We start from the raw sequence: 26,498 nt of genomic DNA, 5'->3' as shown, positions 1-26,498 counted from the left end.
CTGAGTGCTGTAGGCCTATGCTGTGGCCCACTTTCCAAAATGTACTCCAGCAAGCCTGTCTCCTCCATTGTCAGGGATTTCCCGGCCCTCTAGAGAGACTACTGTTATTTGCCAGTGTGAGAATAGACCTTAATGTTGCTCCTCTCCTCGGTCTCTGTTTTCCTGTTCTATTGGTCTACCAGGACCTCTCGCTGGCTGGCTCTCAGCATTTGGCAGGCGTTGTGGGAACGTCATGCTGGGGAAGCCTGTTCGCGCTTGTGTGGGTTATGCAGCGACGTCTGGCTTTGACTGAGTGGCAGCTATGGGTTGGGGGAGGTTGGCGAGAGGCTGTTGGGTGCTGTCCTGTTAGCAGGAAGGCAGTGGGTCATGAGTAGGAGGGTGGAAGAGGTGTGAAGCTCCAGCTTGGCTCAGGGAGGGAGAAGAAGTGCCTGGAGCTGTTGCTCTGTTAGCTAGCTGGGGTGGTGTGGGGCTGGGAGTGGCAGCTGTGCATTCTATCCTGCTCTACTGCTGCTCTCCAAAAGAGACAGCCTCGGCATGCAGCCCAGACCTGCATGGGCTTAGCAGAAGGTTAGTTGGAGTTTCGTTTTAACTCGCCACGCCACCACGAGCCTGCCAGGCAGACTATTTCCCACTAATCCTGCTCTGATCTGCTCTATCTATCGCTCTCATCCTCTCGCTCCATTCTCTTGTTATCTGCCCTCTTATTCACTGATTGTCTGTTTCTGTCTTTATGTCTGTAGGCTTATGTCTCTTCTTTCTGACACACTTTTCTCCATGGATAGCAGATGAAACATGTTTGTTGTGCTGCTCTGCTGGTTGGGAGGAGGTAGTGCAGTCAGTGTCTTATCTGGCTGTAAAATGTTCAGATTAACCCTCAGGACTGGAACGGCCTTCAGTTGCTCCGGCCTGAAGAGCGAAACCTCTCGCATTCTCTCACATGCTTTCTTCTGCTCTTGCTGTATAACTTTCATTTTCTCTGTCTGTTTTACTTTCAATTGTCATGTAGTGTGCTTGTTCAGATTGTGTTAGTTTGTGGAGTGAGTGCTCAATAACATTAGAAATAACTGTTTAGGCTAAATACTGCAATGCAGATATTCCCTTTTGTCCTGTTCAGCAGCTCTTGTTTTTTCCTCTTAGTTGTATTCTTTTATTCTGGTATTAGTATTTTCTTGTATCAGTTATTTTAAGCCTAACTGTTCCATTCTGTTTCAGACAGGAAATCAAGCTCATGACCCCCATTTTTATTTCAGGTGAATTGGCCTGGATCAGCAAGGCTTTCTAGTAATATATAATATATATATATATATATGCCATTTAGTGTTTTTGTTTTTAAAACTACCTGTTTTTGACTTTGTTTAGTACATTTTTACCCACTTATACTAGTTTATTCACACATTGATTCCATGCACATTTATTGGAAAAACAGGCCTGTTTCAAGAAAAAATGGAACACTAGTTACGACCTTCTGATTTATGTGCCTGTGTCGATTGCTTGTTGGTCATGTCTCTGTGTGGACTGTAGTTCGTCCCTAACCTGCTTTACCCCTGATCCCTAGAGAGAAGACACAGCTCGGCCAGCATGCCCCCCTCCACCTCGGGCCCCTCGTCAGCCTTCTCCCTGTCTGCTCTGTCTCGGAGCAGGGGCAGTGGGACTGGGGCGGGGGCCGGGGGTGTCAGTGGAGGGGCCATGGGCCGCTCCTCCAGTGGGACCAGCGCCGTGTCCAACTCCAAAATCCTCAAACCAGCCAAAGAGAAGCTGCCAGGCATCCAGCAGAGACCTCACTTCCCTCCCTTCAGGGAGCTCAATGACAAAATGTAAGCCATGCCTAACCTAGCTGCTGAATCATTAGCTTTTATTATTTTTTAAGTTAATTTTTATTTAACTAGGCAGTCTGTGAGGAACTAGTTCTTATTTACAATGACAGCCTACCCCGGCCAAACCCGGATGACACTGGGCCAATTGTGCGCCGCCCTATGGGACTCTCAATCACGGCCGGATGTGATACAGCCTGGATTCGAACCAGGGACTGTAGTGATGCCTCTTGCACTGAGATGCAGTGCCTTAGACAGCTGCGCCACTCGGGAGCCCATGCTGAACCCAAGAAAAACACGTTGTCATGTTGAACTTCATCCCCCCGCCTCTGATAGCCCTGCTTTATGTTTACTTCTCTCTCTTCAAGTCCTCCTCTCCCTGCTCCTAAGAAGTCTAGCTCTGACTGACATCTCCCCGTACTACCCTCTATCTGAATGAGCCCCTTAAAGAGTGTTAAAAAGATCCTTTATCAAACTCCATTTGCAACCACTCAAAACATGTTGGCTTTCTACTTGGGGATTTAAACACATTTCAAACTCTACCTAAACCTGTTCTGTTGAAATGAAATGATTTCTCTGAAATCTTTGCTTTGCTGCTATAGATAAAATTAACTCCCTCCTCCTGCCATGCTTCACTTTCTCCTCCATCTGTCCATCTCTCTCTTCCAGACTGACTCCTGCGGTCAAAGTGGAGAAGATGCGTCTGAAGGTGGATGTGTGGGCCAAGCTGGTGCAGGCTCCCTTGGCCGCCACGACATCGTCCTCCTCCAGTAGCACTGTGAGCTCCTCATCACCCGTGAAGCCAGGCCTTAACTGTCCCTCCATACCAAAGGCTCCCTTGCTGGCCCCTGGCCAGATCCCCAATGGCAAGGGCCACATCTCCCTCTCTGCCCTGGACAAGAAGCAGGACAACAGTGCCAGTAACAGACAACACCTCCACAAGAGACTGTCAGGTGAGAGGAGATGATAAGGGATTGTCTGTAATATGGTTTGCTGCAATAGATTTAGAACCTCAGTCATTTATCCAAGTACTGACATGTCATTGCCAAACAGTAAAATCTCTGCTGATTTTATCCCAGAAATGCCACTAACTGAATATTGTTTTTCTGCTACTGCTCTCTTCCTTTTTCCTTTTCTTGTTCGTTCTCTCTTCCTTTCTTGTTCTCTCGCTCTCTTCGCTCCTGTTCTCTCTTCCATCAGAACGTGAGTTTAATCCAGATATCCACTGTGGGGTCCTGGATATGACAGCTCGGAAGCCATGCACACGATCCCTAACATGCAAGGTACCAAGCCCCCTCTTCTGCCCCCCTTCTCTCTCTTCTGTTTGGTTAGGAAATATTAATTGTCACATTTTCTAGGTCTTTCAGTAGCCTCCAGACTGAGTGCAGCTCATCCTGACCTAACATACCCTTTGGCCTTCTTCCTCCCTCAGACACATTCCCTAAGCCAGCGGAGGGCAGTGCTGGGCCGGAGGAAGCGCTTTGACACACTGTTGACTGAGCACAAGAGCAAAGCCCGGGAACGGGAGCTGCAGCACACCCACCCCCAGCAGATCCCCCCTCTCAGGGACCCCCACCCCTCCCCCTCCCGGCTCGCCCCCCACCACGACGCCCACCAGGTCGCTCAAGGCAACGGAGCCGCCGACGCCGCCACCAAGCCTTTGGTGCTCGGCAAACCCAAACCTCAAAATCCTGGTCTTCCACGGTGAGTCACTCCATGTACTCTTTCTGGGTAACCAACATCCAACAAATACTTTTTACAATGTGGTACAGCCAGTACCTGCATCCCTGATGTGTGTTCCTAAATCACTGTTTCCTCTGCTCTAAGACTGAACAGCAGTATCTCTCAAGGAGGTGGCGGTTTCCTGGAAGACCCCTCGTTGGTCCACGAGTCGCCCCATCACTCTACGCCCGCCCCCGACGGGGTCGCCTGCCTGTCCAGTGACGAGGGGAGAACGAGGAAAGGGAGGAAGGCACAGACAAACTGGACTGTCACTATTCAGGTTACCAACCACGGCCGGCAGCTGTAAGTCACTTTATATTTAACTCTTACAGGAATATGCTGTACATTTATTGAGCCCTTAAATTCACACCACAGAAACAATGAAACATCAGCTTAGCCAGATGCACGAAAAAGTCTTCAACCTGTTTTTACAGTCTCTATAAACAGTACCAACCTCCATTGAGTGGCAGCTTTTACCGTGCAGTGTGTGTTAACTGTTTCCTCCCTTGCTGCTCAGTACTGCACCTTTGGAAGTCGACTATTTGGGAGTAGCTGCTACTCGTTTGACCGGCGCTGGGATCGAATGCGATGTGCTCTTACTGCCATGATGGACAAGCACGTCAACACTCAGATGTGGAAGTAAGTCTGTACATTCATTAGACCAGCTTTCCATAATACCTACCTAATCCACAAACCTATTGCAAAATCACTGAGGCAGGGAGTAATAGCGTTGCCAGTGTCATGGAAATATTCAGTCAAGAATATTTCTCAAATACTGGAGCCTGTGAGTTCAATTATACTTTATAACAAGGTAATAAAAGCCGAGCTGGTTCATGAACCACTTTGTAATAAAGTCTAATTGAACTCACAGGCTCCGGTATTTGAGAAATATTATTGAATGAATATTTCCACGACACCGGGTGGTGAAGGGAGATCTAGTGCTGTATGGGACACCATTAGGCTATTTATCTCTGGGCCTGGAGGGCCAGAACACATCTGGTTTTCATACTCTCCTAATTAGGGACTGATTCAGACCTGGGACACCAGGGGGGTATACCACAAAGCAGGATCAATGAGTTGGCCTGCTAATTTTGATGAACAACCATAAATAACTATTGATTTCTGGTTAATAAAGAAAGCTAAACATAGATATTTGTTTTTGGTTGTTGAGTCAATGAGACCTTGCCCATTTCAAGCTTAACTTTTATTTGTTTCAAGGATATTTCAGAACATTTAGGCAAGTTAGCTGACATTGATCCTGCTTGGTATTATATCCCGTGTCTCTCCAGGACTGTCCTGTGCTGACTCCTCTCTCTGTGTAAAGCAGTTCCAGTTTCTATCCAGGACTGTCCTGTGCTGACTCCTCTCTCTGTGTAAAGCAGTTCCAGTTACTATCCAGGACTGTCCTGTGCTGACTCCTCTCTCTGTGTAAAGCAGTTCCAGTTTCTATCCAGGACTGTCCTGTGCTGACTCCTCTCTCTGTGTAAAGCAGTTCCAGTTTCTATCCAGGACTGTCCTGTGCTGACTCCTCTCTCTGTGTAAAGCAGTTCCAGTTACTATCCAGGACTGTCCTGTGCTGACTCCTCTCTCTGTGTAAAGCAGTTCCAGTTTCTATCCAGGACTGTCCTGTGCTGACTCCTCTCTCTGTGTAAAGCAGTTCCAGTTTCTATCCAGGACTGTCCTGTGCTGACTCCTCTCTGTGTAAAGCAGTTCCAAAGTTACAGGACTGTCCAGTTAAAGCTTCCAGTTTCTATCAGGACTGTCCTGTGCTGACTCCTCTCTCTGTGTAAAGCAGTTCCAGTTACTATCCAGGACTGTCCTGTGCTGACTCCTCTCTCTGTGTAAAGCAGTTCCAGTTTCTCTCCAGGACTGTCCTGTGCTGACTCCTCTCTCTGTGTAAAGCAGTTACAGTTTCTCTCCAGGACTGTCCTGTGCTGACTCCTCTCTCTGTGTAAAGCAGTTCCAGTTTCTCTCCAGGACTGTCCTGTGCTGACTCCTCTCTCTGTGTAAAGCAGTTCCAAATCAAATCAAATCGAATTTATTTATATAGCCCTTCGTACATCAGCTGATATCTCAAAGTGCTGTACAGAAACCCAGCCTAAACCCCCAAACAGCAAACAATGCAGGTGTAAAAGCACGGTGGCTAGGAAAAACTCCCTAGAAAGGCCAAAACCTAGGAAGAAACCTAGAGAGGAACCGGGCTATGTGGGGTGGCCAGTCCTCTTCTGGCTGTGCCGGGTAGAGATTATAACAGAACATGACCAAGATGTTCAAATGTTCATAAATGACCAGCATGGTCGAATAATAATAGAACAGTTGAAACTGGAGCAGCAGCAGTCAGGTGGACTGGGGACAGCAAGGAGCCATCATGTCAGGTAGTCCTGGGGCACGGTCCTAGGGCTCAGGTCCTCCGAGAGAGAGAAAGAAAGAGAGAATTAGAGAGAGCATATGTGGGGTGGCCAGTCCTCTTCTGGCTGTGCCGGGTGGAGATTATAACAGAACGTGGCCAAGATGTTCAAATGTTCATAAATGACCAGCATGGTTGAATAATAGTAAGGCAGAACAGTTGAAACTGGAGCAGCAGCATGGCCAGGTGGACTGGGGACAGCAAGGAGTCATGTCAGGTAGTTCCAGTTTCTATCCAGGACTGTCCTGTGCTGACTCCTCTCTCTGTGTAAAGCAGTTCCAGTTTCTATCCAGGACTGTCCTGTGCTGACTCCTCTCCTATGTGTAAATGTTACTGATGGGAATGCTCATTGTGGCCTGTTTGTGTTATAGGAAAATCCCTTTGGCCTTGGAGAATTCCTCTTCTGCACCGGCCCACAGGACAAGCACAAACTCCCTGTCCTCATCCCACGGTAGCACACCTGCCTCAGGCTTCCTCAGCCCCTCTGCGCCCCCTCCGCCCCCCTACACCCAGTCTTATGACAGCAAGTCTGTGCTCTCGTACGGGACCACCTTAAACGCTCGTGCCTCCCAGGGCACGGCCGACCACCCTGCCTACAGTGCAACACAGGCCAGACAAGTGTCTTCGTCGCCCCAGATGCCTTCAGCCCACTCCTCGGTCACCACCCTGGCGTCAGGACGACCGCTCAAGTCCAGATCCAGCGGCAAGTCCTTCAGAACCCGGGAGTCTTCCTCCACAGCCGCCATAACCAACTCCACCAGCGGGGGCAGCACTAGCCTCAGCTCGGGGAAGAAGAAGAAGAACAGCTCCCTCACATTGTCTCACGCTACCACCTACTCCTCGGAGTCCTCCTCCAACCCCACCTCTTCCTCCTTCAAGAAGAACTGCACGGTAAACAGTGGCAGCTCAGGGAGCACGTCCCACCACGCCCCACTAGTCCCCTCATCTCACAGCGGTGTCCACAGTGTGGGACTTAATTGTGGCCCCAATGCCAGGACCAACTCCCTCAGTTTGAAGGCAGAGCCAGCGGGGGTGTCGGGGCCTGGGGTCAGAGGCCCCCCCTCGGGTAGCCCGGCCGAGTCCATCAAAAGGATGAGTGTGGTGATGAACAGCAGTGACTCCACCCTCTCCTTGGGGCCTTTTGTCCACCAGGCCTCAGAGCACCACAGCAGGTTCAGCCATGCCCACACTGACGGCCGCCTGGAGGGGAAGAAACGCAAGGGCTCCCCCGCTGCCAGCTCCGTCAACAGTGGAGGTGGACCGGGAAGGCCCAAAGTGGCCAAGTCTCCAGCAATCAACAACATCCACAGCAAACATGGACGCACAATCCCAGGAGGCCCAGGGCTCCCAAACAACTCCCTCATCCATCAGGTGGGTTGGACCCCTACAGCCTCACACACTGGCTGCTAACACTTCCTATCATCAACCAGTCAATCTCTTTATCTGTTGGGAAATTTACTGTGCAGTTAGGACTTATCTGGCTTCAACATATGTACATATTGACATTAGACAAAACACAAACTAAAAATCTCATCATTTAAAAACCCTGCCACTCTCTCTCTCCCCTCAGCCAAAGGCCCGCCCCTGACAGCAGTGGCTGTGTCCTCTGTATGGAACTGAGGGGCGGATGATAAGGGGGCAACCTGTACACTGCTCTGGACTGCACGAGGCCTTCTAATGCCTTACTCTCAGCTTCCCATGATCCTCAGGGTGGAGGTGATCTGGACAACCCTGTGATGTCGTCTATAGTGGAACTATTTCTCCTAAAGCCATGTGGAGGTGGCAGGCGTTAGCACCTGGGGTGGGTCTCACCTGTCCCCCTGTCAGTCAGTGTTGTCCTGAGGTAGGTCTTCCTATGGGGAGGAGAGGGAGTTGCAGCCTTCCTGCCCTTTGACCTCCATGTTGAAGTTCCAGAGGTATGGAGGGAGGGTGAAGGGCTGGCACAACAGCCATGCCACCGCCCACCCACCATGATGCAGAGCCACTGGGAGTGACTGGAGAGCCAACAAGCCGCAATCTGTTGGTATCTGACGATCTCTTCCGTGTGTGTGTGTGTGTGTGTGTGAGTGAGTGAGTGAGTGTTTGACTTTGTCACGTCAGATTCTACTGGACTACTGGAAATTCAAACTTACACCTGCAGGCCTGAACTCAGAAGCCTTGAATGGAGAGGGCAGGAAGACAAACTGTCACTTACATAACTTCAATCACGTTGTTTTTATCTCTTCACTACATTTTGTTGGTTGGTTTTAATCATTGTGGCGTGTGTGTAGATACCGCCATGTTATGTACAGTAGCCAGAGATGAATGACATGAGCAGATCCAGTAAATTCTATATGAGTTTCATACATGACCCAAACAATTATGCAAGTGTTACTTTATGTTTCTTATCATGTTTTCACTGAATTTAACTACAGCAGATTGGGGGGGGGGGTAATTGTGCATGCATATGTGAAAAAGGATGCCTGATGTGACAATTTGATTGAATGGTCGTGAAAGAGGCACTAATGCTCACGAAAGACCAGCTGAGTGCTTGGGACTATAAGGTTCTAGCTGAAAAAAGATAATTAGCTTTAAAGTTAAGCAGTTTTTATATTGTATTCTTTTGAAATTAACAACATGAATTGTGTTATTTTGAGTACTATATAGGTAGGGAACATTGAACAGAATAAGGCTGTCAATAACTACATTTGAACAAAAATGCAGATTTACCTTAGTCCCAAGCCCTACAATATTAACATTTTACTAATGAACAGCCACAGTAGACCTAGCCCTAACTGTGAACAGCACTAAACAAATACAGACCCACTACTTGCTTTAGGACATTTAAGTTGTGCTTATTTGCCCCAAAAGCTAGCCAAAGGCAGCCATCTGTTTCTCCCTCCATAGTCTGTAACCACTATCCCAGCTATGGCTACTGTTTCCATTCCGGTACCTTTAGTAATGTCACAATACTGTGTTTGTGAGTAGAGGGGTTTGTAATGATTGACATCAAACTTGTAAGTCTTTCATCAAGCATGAAGTCTTAAACTGGCAATACTTCCCTCTGTCTGAGATGATTCTTTTTTTGGAGTAAGTGGTGGTTTTTGGGGGGTGTGAGATTCATGGAGATGGCTTCAGAGTAAGTTACTACTTTTTTGTAACCCCTGTAAATTTCAAACTCCACTGATGTCAGGCAGCAGAGAAGTTGAGTGTTTTGTATCTTACTTTAGCTTTTTCTTGTATGTATTGAACAAACATCGAAGTATCCCTATTTCAGAATACATATTTTGTTAACGAATTGTACATATTGAAATATGTATTTTTGCACAGGCATTTTCTTATACAAAATGTTTTGGTACAATTGAGATTATTTATTTAGTAATTGAAATAACACGTTTAAGAACTTAACTTATTTGAAGTGGTTCACTGCCAAGTCTAACGCAATAGGCCTATAACTAGAGGTTGAAGCATCTCATGAATCATGTACTGGGATCCTTTAAAAGAGAAGTGTTTCCACTGTAGCATGTGTTTGTGTGATAGACAATATGTTTTGTTTGAACTCTCCAAGGTCTCACTTGTGCTTTTTACTATTTTCAAGTTGCCTCAATCAAAAAAAGAATTCCATTTTGTGACCCAAATAGCCTGATTCTGAAATGCCCCGCAGGCTGTGCCAGTTGTCTAAGCGATTTCTATGGATTCACTAAACTAATTTGGCTGCATTCGTGTTTACACCTGATTAGATTTTTCTCCAATAATTGGTCTTTTGACCAATAACAGATCTTTTTCAGAGCTGATCTAGTTAGTGAAAAGAATTGGTCTGCCTGTGTAAACACGACCGCTGTAGACTTTAACATTTCATCATTGACACTTTCCTTTTAAGGCTGAAGGGACTTAAGCAATCATGATAAACACTTCAAACAGTGCAACTGCTTGCATCATTGTTGCCAAACATAATTTGAAACTCAGCATTAAGAAAATTTAGTTTTCAGCGATTCAAAATGCTGAAATTAAGAAAGTGCCTGAATTTAACACTGACTGAGGACAGTTTTTTTTAGTTTTACCTTACTTGAATGTTCAGTGTTTTAGGAGCTTGCTTTTGAAATCGGCCTATGAACCCGAAATGTGGTGTAAAAAAAAGAGGCTTGTCAGCGAGCTGGTATGAAACCTTGGTGTTAACTTTTCTTTTGATTTGTTTTCCAGATGAGGTGCAGACCAGGGGGTGTTGAAGCTTCCTGGTCAATTATGAATTGCTTGTAGCAGGTTCAGTAAAGTGTTTTGTTTACCCTCAACCTCCACTGAAAACGCTAACCTTGTTTTCATGTGATGGAAACTTTGCAAAGATGTTTTTATCAAGTACCACAGACTTGGAATGTGAAACACAGCTTGCGGGAGGAAAATATCCTCAGTAAGAGCGTGCAGTTTTTGTATACATTATCAGAATCATTTGATCAGCTGGACTTGTATTGGCTGCTATGTAATTCATGAACAAACATGGTAGGATAGATTTACTTAATATTTAAAGAAGATTGTATATTCTATTTGTTTTGTAACAGGTTTCTGTAAATAAATAATTTATACAGCTATTTATACAGAAAACTTGACTCGCTTCTTTACTGATTTTATTTGATATCTCCAAGTCTGTATCAAAGGAAAACAAAGAAGTCACCAAAAAGAATTTTATATACACAATGAGGGTCAATTCTTGTATACTGGTACAACAGAAAAATTAATCTCCCTCCCAAAGAACACGGCCATCCATTTTACATGTTGATAACTCGAGACAACTTCTGGACACGGTTGAGCAACAAGTCCCCTTTCTTGATGGTCTCCTGGTACTGCCAGTTCTTACTATCAGGTCTGGAAGAAATAAAATAACACTGAGCTCTGCCACTTCTAATAGAAACAAATTGTTTTACATGTAGGGTACCAGTCAAGTTTGGACACCTACTCATTCAAGGGTTTGACTGTTTTTCATTGTAGAATAGTGAAGATATCAAAACTATAGAATCACACTACCAAAAGTAAAACCAACTCTCTTAACCAGCTTCATGAGGTAGTCACCTGGAATGCATTTCAATTAACATGTGTGCCTTTAACTTTATGGCAGTATTGAATAGCTTGGATGAAAGGTGCCCATTGTAAACTGCCAGCTCCTCAGTCTCAGTTGCTAATATGCATATTATTATTATTGGATAGAAAGCACTGAAGTTTCTAAAACTGAATATAACAACTCATATTGCAGGTCAAAACTGGAGAAATTCCACTTCCTGTTTTCAACCAAGCTCTCATTGAAATTACAGGGAGATATGGATGAGTTTTCACTTCCTACGCCTTCCACTAGACGTCAACAGTTGATAGAACTTTGTCTGACTAATGGGGGGGGGGGGGGGGTCGAATGAGACAGGAAATAGTCACCACTGCCATGCATGTTCCACCGGTCATCTGAAGTCATTCTAATTCTCAGGTTGGAATGTTATTCAAGATATGTAAACAACATTCAAAAGATTTGGACATTGTCACGTTATAGTGGACGCGCTTTGACTTTGGAATTGTTAATCGGACATAAATAAGACTTTCGAACAAATCAAGCATTTATTGTGGACTGGGATTCCTAGGACTGCATTCTGATTAAATTCATCCAAGGTAAGGAAACGTGTCATTTTCTGGTTTCTGTTGACTACAACATGGCGGCTAATTTGGCTACTGTTCTGAGCTCAGTCTCAGATTATTGCATGGGTTGCTTTTTCCATAAACGGACACAGCGGTTGCATTAAGGAGAGGTATCTATAATTCCATGAGTATGAAAGAATGTGGCTATGCAAAATCACTTGATGTTTTTGGAACTAGTGAATCTAATACGGCAATGTAAACTCAGATTTTTTGATAAATATTAACTTTATCAAACAAAACATGAAGTCCTATGAGTGTCATCTGAAGATAATTCAAGGTTAGTGATTCATTTTCTCTGCTTTTTGAATGCTATATTTTGCTGGAAAATGGCTGTGCTTATTGTGGTTTGGTGGAGACCTAACAATCGTTTGTAGTGCTTTTGCTGAAAAGCATATTTGAAATCGGACACTGGTGGAATTAACGAGAATAGCATGAGACGTACGTTTGAGGAATGTTAATGAGATTTGATGTTTTGAAAATGGTGCCCTACACTTTGACTGGCTGTCAAATCGCTCCCGTTAACAGGATTGCAGTCATAAGTTAAGAAAAGAAATTCCATAAATGAATGCATTTGTGACAAGGTAGTGATTGTATACAGGAGATAGCTCTATGGTCAATACGGAAAATTTAAAGTTTCTTCGAGTGCAGTCGCGAAAACCGCTGCAGAGGATAAGTTCATTAGAGTTACCAGCCCAAATAAATGTAACGGACACATTTCAACATGAACTGTTCAGAGGAGACTGGGTGAATCAGGCCTTCATGGTCAAATTTCTGTGAGGACACCAATTATAAGAGACTTGCTTGGGCCAAGAAACACGAGCAATGGAAACCTGTCCTTTGGTCTGAATCCAGATTTTTGGTTCCAACCTGCCGTGTCTTTGACGCAGAGTAGGTGAACGGATCTCTGCATGTGGTTCCCACCATGAAGCATGGAAGAGGTGGTATGATGGTGCTTTGTTGGTGACTGTCTGATTTATTTAGAATTCAAGGCACACTTAATCAGCATTCTGCAGCGATACATTTACATTTAAGTCATTTAGCACATCATCTAATTTGCGCTAAGTGGGACTATCATTGGTTTTTCAACTGTGTAAAGCATTAGAAAAGCATTCCAGGTGAGGCTGGTTGAGAGAATGCAAAGCTGTCATCAAGGCAAAAGGTGGCTATTTTGAAAAATCTAAAATATATTTTTGGTTAACATGATTCCATGTGTTATTTCATAGTTTGTCTTCACTATTATTCTACAATGTAGAAAATAGTAAAAATAAAGAAACTCTTGAATGAATAGTAATTCTTACCTGTTTGTTTCCACTATCTCGTTTACTTTGTCGATTTTGCAATGGAGGCGACCAGCAGCTATGAATCGTGAGAGTTCCCTGAGAGGGAAGAAAAACAAATTTAAGTTATCACAGTACCTTTTCTGTATCAGTGTAATCAAGAGCACCAATTGTCTGACGGGTGGCAGCAGTCCTCAACCATCAGTGCAGATGAAGTCGTCGCGCTGTCTGACGTAAGACAATGGAGCACTAATCTGCATTGTGGGTATGGAACAAGAGCTAGTGAGACTCACTGGTCAATGAACTCTGTGCTGACTCCAAAGGCCTCAGCCATGTAACCCAGGGTGAGTGAGCGGTAGGACTCCAGGAGCTGGCTGTAGGCATGGATACGCATCTCTCTCACATAGTAACGGTAATGAGGGGCAAACAGCCAGTCCTTCTTCATATCCTGCTCCACTGTGGCTGCAAAGAGGGGACAGAGACAAACAGGTTTACAACTAAGGAATGGGGGATAGTGAAACATGCATGTCCACTCACTGTCTGCAGACATTCATTCTCTTCAGCTTTACTATTTACAAGCCTAAATGAGGGGAGAGAAAAAGGGGTCTCACCCAGTGACTGGAAGAAAACAGAGTAGCGACACTCGTATAGTGAGAAGAGGTACTGGCGGACAGCAGGGAGACTGTGCAGCACCTCCAGAATCTCTGCTCCCTTTATCACCTGAAAGAGAACAGTCAACAGGATAAAGTCATGACAGAACTGGAAATCTGCCAGTTGTATAAAACATTTATCCTTATCAAAACAAGTTTAAATATACCTGTTCTGACATGTAGAAAGTATTGTATAAAAATATTCAGGTTTTCTGCAACCATACTTGTCCTATTGTTTGTCAGGGTAAGTACGAAGTCTGCAAAACTACCACCTCTAGAATTATGTAAGCACATTGATGCCCTGTTGACAACACAACCACTGTGGCTCCAGAATCTTCCTCTCCTGCTACCAACCTTTTCTCTGAGGTCGGGCCTCTTCTGGGCAATCATGCAGACGTAGACGGTGTATGTGACAAAAGTCTTGTAGTCCATGAGCTCGTAGGAGGTGAAGGTGGACACCGTGTCCAGGAAGAGCTCAGCAGCCTGTTTAAAGTCGCGGATGGCCACACAGTACAGGCCCTGGTACACCTTCAGACGGTTCCTCCTGTCCCAGTCACCCCCCTCCTCAATAAGGCTGTGCAGACACAAACAAGGAGGACATTGAAATTATGATGCTTACAAAATACGAGAATATAGAAAAACAGCTTACAATAGTCAATACAATGCCACGGCAGGCAAAATGTTGCTGGCTGCTATGAAATCTAAACCATGCCATGTAACACATGAGACTTAATGACATGCCATCATAGAATAGTGAATGCAGAGGGAACCAGTGCCTTTTAGCCAAACTACCTTTTGGCTTTCTCAGTGTTGCGCGTGATGAGGTCACTGTCCATGTAGAACAGTCCAATCCTTAGCAGGTAGAACACAATGTCTAGCCGATGTCCCAGGGCCACAGTCTTATCAAAGGTCTTCCTGAAGGCAGTCAACGCTTCCTCCTGTGGAATTACACAGCAAGAAAAACAGTTAAGATACTGGTGATGTGAAGTTGATGGGTTATTTGGTTAAGCTAATGACCTACATGCATGGCTAAGTTAGAATGGGGTTTTCTGGGATAGATTCTTGAGGTTTATGTGTATGTATAGCATGATACTGTGTGTATAAGGTCCACCGTGCAACCGTGGCACTATGACTGATAACATTTAACATGACTTCTGATTCTTTGGCCTCTGCTCTGAATGTAACAGCTTATGAATGCAAAAGCACCTTATTTCCAATTCTGATGAGATATTCAGCTCTAGCCATCATTGCATCTCGAATTTCACTCTCCCCGAGGTTCTTCTCAGCATCTTCCAGGACATCATCCAGACGTTTCAGCTCGTCCTCGTTGGCCTTCTTCATCTTACTCATTAGGTCTGTGTCAAGCTGCCACTTCAGGTCTTTACACAGGCTCTCGTAGTAAGGTGCCATATCTGTAACAAGACAATTCATCAGCTATCACGTTAGTGACTAGCTAGCGAACTAACTTGTAACCTTCGGCAACATTCTAGCTAGCTAGCCATTTTTATTCCATATGTATCTGGTTAGCTAGCTAGCTAATTTCGCTAACTGACTAAGTAGCAGGTTGATATGGATAGGTATATGTTTGCCAGAAGATACCGACTCTATAGTTAGGCTTGTTTACACTGAGCTGCACTGAGGTCAGTTCAGAAAACGTACCTCAATGCAGTGATGCGATATGCCACTGTACTCCAAATGTACCTTTCTCCATGTTACTATCAGTATTCAATTTGATGGAGCAGTGTGGATAAAGATCAAATCTGAAGTACAGTGGCATATCCCATCCCTGCATTGAGGTACGTTTTTACCACCCATATCTTGCGCCGACTCCACGATGTCTTAATGTAACCATGACTGCGTTCCAACCCCAGTGCAGCTCAGTGGAAACAAGCGTAATGGTAGGGTCGGTATCTTCTGGCAAGGTTTATGTCTGACAGTGATGCTAACGACACTGAACAAAAATATTACATGCAACAATTTCACTGAGTTCCAGTCCATATAAGGCAATCAGTGAATTGAAAGAAATTCATTAGGCCCCATCTATGGATTTCACAACTGGGAATACAGATCTGTTGTTCACAGATACTTTAAAACTATCTGTGACCACTATTTGCCTCATCCAATGTGACATCTCCTTCGCATAGATAGAGTTGGTCAGGCTATTGACTGTGGCCTGTTGGTCCCACTCCTCTTCAATGGCTGTGCGAAGTTAGACATTGGCGGAAACTGGAACACGCAGTCGTACACGGCAACCCAGAACATCCCAAACACGCTCAATGGGTGGTGACATGTCTGGCAAGTATGCAGGCCATGGAAGAAATGGGACATTTTCAGCTTCCAGAAATTGTGTACAGATCCTTGCGACATGTGACCATGCATTATCCTGCTGAAACATGATCTGATGATGGATGAATGGCACGATAATGGGCCACAAGATCTCGACACGGTATCTCTGCGCATTCAAATTTCCATTGATAAAATGAAATTGTGTTCATTGTCCGTAGCTTATGCCTGCCCATACCATAACCCAACCATGGGGTACTCTGTTCACAACGTTGACATCAGCAAACCACTTGCCCACACGACGGCATCGGTCTGGTCTCGTTGAAACTGGGATTAATCCGTGACGAGCACACTTCTCCAGCCTGCCAGTGGCCATCGAAGGTGTGCATTTGCCTAGTGAAGTCTGTTACGAAGCCAAACTGCAGTTAGTTCAATACCCTGTTGAGGACAACAAGCATGCAAATGCACTTCCTTGAGATGGTTTCTGACAGTTTGTGAAGAAATTCTTTGGTTGTGCAAACCCAGGTTCATCAGCTGTCCGGGTGGTTGGTTTCAGACGATCCCGCAGGTGAAGAAGCCGGATGTGGAAGTTCTGGGCTGGCGTGGTCTGCGGTTGTGAGGCCAGTTGGACTTACTTCCAAATTCTCTAAAGCGACGTAGGAGGGGGTTATGGTAGAGAAATTAACATAAACCAGAGCTGTTGCCAGACATTTTTAACATTCCTGCAGTCAGCATGCCAATCGCGCTCTCCCTCAAAACATGAGACATCTGTGGAGGTGTGACAAAACAGGACATTTGAGTGGCCTTTCATTGTCCCCAGCACAAGGTGCACCTGTGTAATGATCATGCTATTTAATTAGCTTATTGATATGCCACAACTGTCAGGTGAGTGGATTATCTTGGCAAATGAGAAATGCAATGTTGTGCACAAAATTGTAGATTCATAAATGTTGTGTATATTGAACATTTCTAGGACATTTTATTTTCAATTCATGACACCAACACTTTACATGTTGCGTTTATATGTTTGTTCAGTGTAGTGTAACTAGTTAGCTACCCGTGTCAACGCATTAGTTAGCAAGTCTACTCGCTAGCGACAAAAATGTGCCAGGCGAGTTAGCTACCTACAGGAGCTAGCTAACGTCAGCAATTTCAACCATTTAAGATAGGAGAACACTAGCTAGCATGACTTGCTAGGCCACATTGCTATATATTTTGTTTACAACAGATAGCTAACGTTACTATTTTCGGTTTATTAGCTTGGCAGAAGCTAGTTACTTTGCCAGTACCGGTACTTTCTGGCTAACGTTAGCTACTCACCGTTTTCTTTGATTGAGTCCATGAGTTCGGTTTTCACTTTAGCATCTTGTCGGTGACCATCCATTGTGAGCAAAAATTTCAGCTGTGCTATCCTAAGATCAGGGTTTTTAGGCAGACCCTCTTCTTCCAGATTTTCCAACGGCATTTTGGCAAATATAAAATTAAAGTAATGACTTGGCTAAATAGCAGATATATTTTCTCTGGGACAACAAGGGTAAGGGGGAGATATATTCGGCTAGCTAGCTAACAATGACTACGGATAACACTGGTCTGCTACTTCCGCTACAGCGAGAACGTCAGGGGTGACAAGATCAGATGGTGCTGCCCTCGTCTGGCTAATAAGGGAATGTCCGCCGAGCACACGAAGTATGCCAATTTATCTCACGTCAAAGTACACAACTTTTCACTCAGATTAAACGCATGTTGCCAAATGGTTTGTAGGCTTTCTTACTTTGGTCCTTCTGTAGCTCAGTTGGTAGAGCATGGCGCTTGTAACGCCAGGGTAGTGGGTTCAATCCCCGGGACCACCCATACGTAGAATGTATGCACACATGACTGTAAATTGCTTTGGATAAAAGCGTCTGCTAAATGTCAAATATTATTATTATTCTACAGAGACGAGTAGGACTAATGTGACAGCGACTCAGTGGTTGAAAGTTAAGCTCCCTCTGATATGTAAAATATTAATCTTATTCCTGAAAATGTCTAACAGAGCAACTGTCAGGTGGACATGTAACGTTAGACATAGTGTTACATGGACCTCTCAAGATATACAGAATGGAGACTTTGTTGAGGCACCTGGTAGGCAACCTTTATTATTATTATTGAAACGGGATATACTTTTTCATATCTGAATGAGTAAGTATTAGTAAGTTTCCTGTTATTTTATCCAAAGGTAACATAAGCAAAAATGTTACTGTTGAAAATGTTAAAAATCTATTACAAAATTAGGTTCTTATTACGAACAACACGTTTATAGCCATAACATAATTAATTGCTGTATGAAAGGGTTCTAAAATCACAATAGGTACAAATTAGACAAATCTATGAGCACAATGACTCAGCTAAACAGGGAAGAGAAGCAATGTTGACGAGAGGTTACATAGTAGTCTATCCATGCCATCTCTGTCAATGTTTTTTAAGTATTTTAAGAATACTTTTAAGATACATTATTGATTGAGGTTATATACCTCATTGACATTAAATATGTGTCGACCTGTAACTTTCATTGTAAAATGTTTACCCATTTATGTTCTCCATTCCAGACCCATGGTAATGCTCTAGTCTTCATAATCATTTTGGGTATTGGCGGATCTTTTCAAAATGGGTTCCATGTTACTGTCATCAGTTCCCCTTCACCAGTAAGAGACATCAACACATTGATTCCCCACACACTCATTTTTATTAAAAAGCATGATACTAAATATGTTTTGATGAGTCTGAAATTGCCACTACTTTTCCCATGGCAAGAAATACCTAGGAAATATAACATGGTGTTCAAGGTTTATGAATATCTTGTTTTCATCTCACACAAGTTAAATCTGCATATTCAACCCTGCTCAAATGAACACATAGCCTACTTCACCAGTAGACTGTCTGTTTCCATAACCATGTCGGTCTGCTTGCAGTACATCTGGAACTTCATCAATAGCAGTTGGATTGGGCGATATGAAGAAACCCCACCGACACAGACAGTCAAACTCCTCTGGTCAGCTATAGTGTCTCTGTACGCTGTGGGGGGTCTCCTGGGCTCGATGAGTGTCAGGTGCATTGCTGGGAGGTTTGGCAGGTGAGTTGCACTGATTTTTATAATCTGTATTTATCTCAATTGAAGTTACTTTTTCATTCAAACTTTTCTTCATTTCTTCTTCAGGAAGAGAGCCATGATATGGAACAATGTTGTCAACATTGTTGCTGCAGTGATCATGTTCACCAGTAGGGGGGCAAACTCCTTTGAGATGATCCTGATTGCTCGGTTTCTGTTTGGATTCAGTGCAGGTCCTACCAATGTGATGATGTTGCACCTTTCATTTCATGCAGATTAGTTTAATCTATGGATCATTTAGCCATGGTAAAATAAAATCATGGAATGGCCTTATATCTTAGTGTTGATAGCATTGATTTTTTTTATTCTTGTTTGTGAATCTCAGGTTTAGGAGTGAATATCCATGCAATATACCTGGGTGAGAGTTCACCCAAAAAGATAAGGGGCATGGTAACACTAACATCTGCTACCTTCCTCTCCATTGGTAAACTGTCAGGACAATTTTTTGGACTAAGGTACAGTGCTCATTCTGAATTTCAACATTTCAAAAGACAAAAACATCAAGTATCACATTAAACTGATGGTTATCACTGTGTGCCAGATTGGATATCCTGAAATATGCTCTGACTTGATTCTTTATCTCAACTTTCTCAGGGAGATTCTTGGTCGTGAGGATAGCTGGAACATCCTACTGTGTGTTTCAACATGTTTCTCAGTGGTACAGCTGCTAACACTGCCCTTCTTCCCTGAGGCCCCAAGATACTTATTGATAGAAAAGGGCAATGCAGAGGCATGCAAAAAAGGTAGTTTGTGTTTCCTCATAGGCACCAAGATTGAAAATTCTTGATGTCCAAAGGGATCCATCCTAAGTAGCAACAATCGTACTCAGAACATTGAGTACTGTCTGTGCAAATGTAGAAATGATGTACAGTACTATATTACACTGCATCTAAATACATAAACGTATATTATTACACATAGCGGACTGATTGGCCAAGGCCTGTATAGCTGGGTGCAAAGTCTATACAGCTGAGGAGACTTTAGTTACTTGTTGTATCATATTCAGAAACTGTGTGTGTGTGTCAGCTCTGCAGAGTCTGTGGGGCAGGGGTGAGTACAAGCTGGAGATGACGGAGATGGTGTTGGAGCAGGCTGCCATAAAAGGCGAGACCTCGAAGACTCTCCTGGAGCTGCTGAGAGACAGGAGCGTACGATGGCAGCTCATCACCATGGTGGTGGTGTACGGCTGCATCCAGTTCTCTGGCATCACGGCAGTAAGCACAGCCCCCTCTGTCTTTTATCTCATACTGTACCTACTACTGTACATTCTACATCCTACTCCTCTTCTTCCCTCCACCCTCAGATCAGTGTGTTCTCCTTTGACATCTTCAAGGAGGCAGGCATCCCCCTGGATAAGATCCGCTATGTGACTCTGGGTGTTGGAGTGTCTGAGGTCCTCACCTCCATCACCTGTGTGAGTGCTGCTGGGTAACATGGGCTACACTATAGGGGGTACACTACGATACCCCTCTGTAACTTCTACAAAGCATGGCCATCACTATGTACATAGGGCAATGGGGGGCAAAGTACGGCTCGCTAGACATATTTCAAATGTATTAAATATTATTAATTTGTAAGATTTCTGTCTTAAAATGACTCATTCCATGATATACAAACAACCTCCAATAGATGGCGCTGTAGCCTGACAGCGCGCTCTGTATTTGGGCCTAGTCAGTCAGATTCAGAATACGCTCAGTCATCATAGCCAATTCATTGCTTGACGGCTTTTGACAAAATGAGTGCTGCGAAAATGAGAAAAGTGGGACTCTGAACGTTGTGTGTTTAAAGAAGAATTGACAGCAAAATACTTGTTATACTAATATTGGACATATGGCGGTATGTCTGATATGCCAAGAAAGTGTTGCCGTTTTTAAGGAATATAATCTCAATCATAATTTTTTAAGCAAGCATGCTAACTACGCTAGCGATCTGTCCTCTCAGGAAAAGGCAAGGAAGGCCTCAAACTTAAAAGCTCAACAAAATATGTTTACTAAACGGTTTACTCAAGGTTTACTCAAGACTGTTATGTACTGGCACATAAAATCACAAAGCATAGCAAGCCTTTTGGTGAAGCGTTTGTGAACGAGTGTATGGAGCCTGCTGATATACTTTGTCCTGAGAGTAAAAGCCAATTTGGAGAAAATTAGCTTATCACATGATAAGTGAGGAGTGATAGATGAGGAGTGATAGGTGAGGAGCTAATCTCAGAGTTGAAGAAAAAAGCAGATAGCTTCAATCCTTTTTCTATAGCACTAGATGAGAGTACTGACATCAGACACCTCTCAACTTTGCATTTTTGTCAAAGGAATAAATGAGAAATTTGAAATAAGATGAACTTCTTGCAATCGAATGAATGATGGGAACAACCAGGGGCTCTGATTTATATGACAGGATGTCTGCCAGCTTGGAAAAAATGTATCTACCAAGGAGCAAACGGACAAATGTCACAACAGATAGATCACCAAATCTAACCTGTAAAAATATTGGCCTACTAAAAAGATTACAAGACAAAGTAAAATAAGAAACTCTGAGGAATTGATATTTCTTCACTGTATTACTCATCAGGAAACCCTGTGTAAAAGTCTGTAAAAGCTGGAAAATGTTGTGGTTATAAAACGTGTCAACTTCATACGGGCAAGGGGGCTGAACCATCGTCAGTTCATGCAGCTACTCAATGACACAGAGGCAGAGCATCAGGACCTGTTGTATCATTCAAATGCGCGCTAGCTAAGCCTGGGAAAGTATATTGCCATGTGTGGGAACTGAGAGGGGACATAGGTATGTTCCTTGATACGGTCGGAAAGCTGATGACTTCTCCGAGTTGAAAGACACAGACTGGCTGGGCGACTTTGCTTTCGGTGTGGACATATTGGGGCATCCAGACAAATGAGCAGCCAGTCTCTTGCTCATTTTCTGACACTGAGACATACAGTATCACTTTCGACAGTGAGAAAGCACCACCGGACACATTGACATCCAATGTGACAGTGCTTTCAAGGAGAACTACAAAACAGCAACAATAGTCCCGTTCTATGGCTCACTTAACGAAACAAAGTTTACAAACATGAAAAAAAAAAACGCCCAAAGGATACTTGTTTTATTCGGGTCCACATGTGTGTGAACAAATGTTCTCAGTCATGAACCAGACTTTGATGCCCTTGCCAAGAGAGGTGACCAGACCCATTGTTCACATTAAGACTCAAATAACTGACTGGGGTAGGAAAGGATTATGCTTTTTCATGGTGATGATAATGCAGTGAGAATGATCCAGCAATGCACTTGGATACAGGTTATTTGTCCCCATACATCTGACAATTAACACTCATTTGGACTGAAATGATTGGATAACTGTAAATATGGCTCACATTGGAGATGTGTTCCTTAACATGCTTTCAAAAACAGACCATTCCAAATTAAACAGATGTTTCACTCACATTTTTGAATCTTTTATTTTTTTTACACATCTGCCATTTAAGTTTGCATATTGTGACAAAGTTTGATTGTACTTTACAAGGGTAGAGATGCAGGATCTGTGTGTGTGTTTGACTGTGTCATGTTATAAATTATATCAATTTTGTGAGAAATTTGCTCTCAAAAAACAAGGGTAGAGATGGTACAAGGGTAGAATTGTTCTGCAAGCATATGTACACCTACAGTACACTAGTAGATGCATGTCAATTTGAAAATTAATAGTCTTCACATGTTTTGACATGCATATAGTATGTGGCCCTTCACTTGTTTTCATTCACTTAATGTGGCCCTTGAGCCAAAAGGTTTATCCACCCCTGACCTAGGGTAAAACGGTTTAAAGTAGAGCCCTTTTTAATTAATGTGAAAATGTCACTCGTTAAGTGGTCATTAGGCAACCGTAGGAGTGACCATACAGGAAGAAACACTGTCCCCGTGCAGGAATCCCACCACCTGTGTGCCTACTGTACAGAAGCTCCGCTACAGGTTGAACATATTTGTCACTAAGATGTGAATGCCCCTCCTGAGCTCCTAAACAGTAAATCATGTCTGAGCTCCTCTGGCTCTGCCATCCCCTGTGCGGTGGGAAGGAGGGAGTGATACATGGTTCCGTATAAGTTCTGTTGTGTCCGTTCATCCCTAGGGCCTGCTGATCGAGAGTGTGGGGAGGAGAGCGCTACTCTGGGGGGGCTTTGGGGCCATGTCTGCCATCATGATATTAATCACCATCACTCTCAATCTAAAGGTGAGCCTCTTGACCTTTCAACTCTCCTGCATTGTGACAAATATACAGTAAGAGGACCTAAGTGATGATACATGGATGTGTATCACATTAGAATGTGTCCCAAATCCCCTGGGTCACGACTTCCCCAGCAACAGTGGTGGTTGTTCCATGTGCATGGAAAATATACAATAAAATATAATTTATTCTGTTTTAACAATATTGTTATAGGATTACAGCTTCTGGATTCCATACAGCACTGTTGGCTTGATATTCCTCTTTGTCATTTTTTATGGAGGAGGACCAGGTATGTTTAATATCAAACCACAGAATGGGTTAGTAATAATACAATAACAAAGTATAGACAAAATACCAACATTACATTGCTGTGATCATCAGTGGTGATTGATCTAATGCATCCTTTCCTGTTGCCTGTGCTATTCCTAGCTGGAGTGTTGCCGTCTCTCACACATGAGATCTTTATCCAATCGTGCCGGCCTGCAGCGTTTGTGTTTACTGGGATCCTGCGCTGGCTTGGCTTTTCCGTGCTGGGACTAGTTTTCCCTTTTCTTATCGTACGTCTATATAGACCATTTTGGAATGAAGTGTTGTAATTATGCTTTTATAATGCTTGCAAAGTTTTACAATTCTTTCAAAGTTACCAATTGAGATACAATGACATTTCCTGAGCACAAAGCACATTGTTCTTCACTATGACAGTTTGATACCCCAGAGATACCAGGCATACAGTAATTCCATACTTTGAACATTACATTGAGACACTGCAATTAGAACTTTTCTTTATTATCTCAGTATTACCTTTGTCTCAGCCAGTCTGTAAAGCAGCAGAGCTCTAATTTAGACATAAGTGAAATTATCTAAAATGAAACAAAGGTTTCCTGTAGCCATGAGTAGAACATTAGGAGAGGACTATTTAATCACAGGCTCTAAGCCAACTGTCCAAGTTGTTCCCCTGGTTATTGTAACTATAGGAACTCACCTGCCTGCCTCTTCTCTGTACCACAGGAGCTGCTAAAATCAGTCAGCTTCGTGCTGTTTGCCTGCATGTGTCTGTTGGCGTCATTTTACATCTTCTTCTACCTGCCGGAGACCAAGGGGAAAACCCTCCTGGAGATCTCAGGGGATTTTAAAAACATCACACTGTGTGAAAACCCCCTCTCAGTTGACAAGACCCTGGAGACAAGGTTATGAAAACTGTTGATAGCAAATTAACTGAGATTTATCCCACTCTGAGTTGTTTAGTTTGTATCATATCTTCATACAATGTGCACTCACAGCATATATTAAATCAAATGTATTTATATAGCCCTTCTTAGATCAGTTGATATTTCAAAGTGCTGTACAGAAACCCAGCCTAAAACCCCAAACAGCAAGCAATGCAGGTATATATACACAATTGTTTTATGCATCTGAATGACTTTTAGAGACCTATTGATTTATAATAAAATTACTTTTCAAACGATCTTTAATTTACTTGTTTCCAACCTTTTTTACAAGCCATATGGTCTGGTCTGATGGTCTGTTTTCCTGAGTGGGTTCATATTATACATTTTCTAGGACAAAAATGTACTCTTTATCTTTTATATCTCATACCACATAAAATCCTCCCCAAGTCTGACTTCTTACGGACTCATTAGTAAGTACACTTAACCGATGCCCATGGCCCACGTGGGGGACTCCCTCAGCCTCTTAGCTGGCTCTTTGAGAACTGGCTCCCGTAATGATGTGGCTGGGTCTTTGATGGAATTTACTTTTCCAGTATGGTTGTGAACCTGCTGGCTCTGAGAGGGCTCCCCATCTCCCCCTTATCATTGGCTGCCAGCTGCTGCCAGGCACAGGGTCTTCATTCGCAGTTAAAGGCGCTAGGTGCACAGCTCCCATTCAGGGATGGGGAGTGATTGATGTTATCTTAGATGGGTGAGATGTTTCCCCGGCGTCCCACTGTTGTGCGTTATCTCTAGAGGGGATTCATTAGAGGTACCATAGTGACGACCTAACCGTTTCTCCTCACTGACCTGCCTGCCTGGCCAATGGGCTGTTTTTACTCTTAGAAAATAGAAAATGCTGACTGAGGTAACAATCATGGACACATACAGTATAATAGACATTTCCATCTGAGCGTATGTGTCAAATAAAGGGTTGGACTTAGACCAAACAATGTTCATGACAAGTGCAATGTGGTATATTTCAACTGTAAATAATAGTAGATTGATCTTGGGAAGATTAATGCTTAAATATGACAAAATTGAGCGTTCGTGATAAACCAATATGGTCTATTATTTATTGTGCTGTAGTGAGACCAAGTTCAACAGATGGCAGAGTTAATCTGCATTGTGAAAACAACTTAATTCAAGGCATAACAGCACAGACGTTGTGGCACAGTAATATACACGCAACATGCAACGATGTCAAAGATTCTACTGAATTACAGTTCATATAAGGAACTCAGTCAGTTTAAATTCATTAGGCCGTAATCTATGGATTTCACATGACTTGGAATACAGATATGCATCTGTTGATCACAGATACCTTTAAAAAAGTGTGTACAGATCCTTGCAGCATGGGGCCATGCATTGTCATGCTGAAACATGAGGTGATGGCGACTGATGAAATGCACGACAATGGGATTCAGGATCTCGTCACGGCATTAATTCACTGTCTTCATATTGCCATCGATAAAATGCAATTGTGTTCATTGTACGTAGCTTATGCCTGCCCATACCCCCAACAGGGGGCACTTTGTTCACAACGTTGACATCAGCAAACCACTTGCCCACATGACGCCATACACGCTGTCTGCCATCTGCAGTGTACTGTTGAAACCGGGATTCATCCGTGAAGAGCATAGTTCTCCAGCATGTCAGTGGTCATTGAAGGTGAGCATTTGCCCACTGATGTTGGTTACAATGCCAAACTGCAGTCAGCATGCCAATTGCACACTCCCTCAAAACTTGAGAAATCTGTGGCATTGTATTGTGTGACAAAACTGCACATTTTAGAGTGACCTTCTCTTGTTCCCAGCTTCTTGATATGCCACTCCTGTCAGGTGGATGGCAAAGGAGAAATGCTCACTAACAGGGATGTAAACAAATTTGTGCACAAAATGTTAGAGAAATAAGCTTTTTGTGCTTATGGAACATTTCTGGGATCTTATTTCAGCTCATGAAACATGGGCCCAACACTTTACATGTTGCGTTTATATTTTTGTTCAGTGTACATTCACACTAACATCTTTTGAGGGAATCAGTGATAAAAATAGGTTTGGTTGACTGATACTGCTTCTCAATGCGTCACAATACAACAAAATGCATTTTTTTGAAAGGACAACCATTAAGGTCAGTTCA

General features: G+C 43.5%; 3 protein-coding genes across 3 annotated transcripts in view; 2 read left to right on the top strand and 1 right to left on the bottom strand.

Annotated features, from left to right (window-relative positions):
- LOC118388431 (ataxin-7) overlaps nucleotides 1-10,515 on the top strand; it is a 28,349-nt gene extending 17,834 nt beyond the window's left edge. Inside the window, 9 exon segments of the mRNA XM_035777511.2 lie at nucleotides 1,556-1,814; nucleotides 2,481-2,764; nucleotides 3,012-3,094; nucleotides 3,244-3,515; nucleotides 3,639-3,754; nucleotides 3,757-3,836; nucleotides 4,051-4,172; nucleotides 6,312-7,311; nucleotides 7,511-10,515. Of these exon segments, the coding sequence (XP_035633404.2) occupies nucleotides 1,556-1,814; nucleotides 2,481-2,764; nucleotides 3,012-3,094; nucleotides 3,244-3,515; nucleotides 3,639-3,754; nucleotides 3,757-3,836; nucleotides 4,051-4,172; nucleotides 6,312-7,311; nucleotides 7,511-7,528 (2,234 nt within the window). The 3' untranslated portion in view covers nucleotides 7,529-10,515.
- A 6-nt stretch (nucleotides 10,516-10,521) lies between these two features.
- On the bottom strand, nucleotides 10,522-17,407 carry LOC118388429 (26S proteasome non-ATPase regulatory subunit 6-like). The gene is made up of 8 exons (XM_035777509.2): nucleotides 17,120-17,407; nucleotides 14,723-14,928; nucleotides 14,309-14,454; nucleotides 13,871-14,090; nucleotides 13,478-13,586; nucleotides 13,160-13,328; nucleotides 12,888-12,965; nucleotides 10,522-10,776 (listed from the first exon to the last, which is right to left on the bottom strand). Exons 1-8 carry the CDS (start codon nucleotides 17,262-17,264, stop codon nucleotides 10,680-10,682), a joined length of 1,170 nt encoding a protein of 389 aa, XP_035633402.1. The 5' UTR covers nucleotides 17,265-17,407; the 3' UTR covers nucleotides 10,522-10,679.
- A 324-nt stretch (nucleotides 17,408-17,731) lies between these two features.
- slc2a9l1 (solute carrier family 2 member 9, like 1) lies at nucleotides 17,732-24,610 on the top strand. Its single transcript, XM_035779371.2, has 12 exons — nucleotides 17,732-17,920; nucleotides 18,385-18,480; nucleotides 18,748-18,908; nucleotides 18,993-19,117; nucleotides 19,270-19,399; nucleotides 19,539-19,687; nucleotides 19,971-20,158; nucleotides 20,248-20,358; nucleotides 23,056-23,157; nucleotides 23,365-23,440; nucleotides 23,581-23,708; nucleotides 24,160-24,610. Exons 1-12 carry the CDS (start codon nucleotides 17,897-17,899, stop codon nucleotides 24,343-24,345), a joined length of 1,476 nt encoding a protein of 491 aa, XP_035635264.1. The 5' UTR covers nucleotides 17,732-17,896; the 3' UTR covers nucleotides 24,346-24,610.
- The last annotated feature ends 1,888 nt before the right edge of the window (nucleotides 24,611-26,498 follow it).

Source organism: Oncorhynchus keta, chromosome 10 (genome assembly GCF_023373465.1).
Source record: "Oncorhynchus keta strain PuntledgeMale-10-30-2019 chromosome 10, Oket_V2, whole genome shotgun sequence".
In the NCBI taxonomy this organism is placed as follows: domain Eukaryota; kingdom Metazoa; phylum Chordata; class Actinopteri; order Salmoniformes; family Salmonidae; genus Oncorhynchus; species Oncorhynchus keta.
The sequence above is the reverse complement of the archived record's forward strand: the minus strand, read 5'-3'. Positions and strand labels throughout refer to the sequence as shown.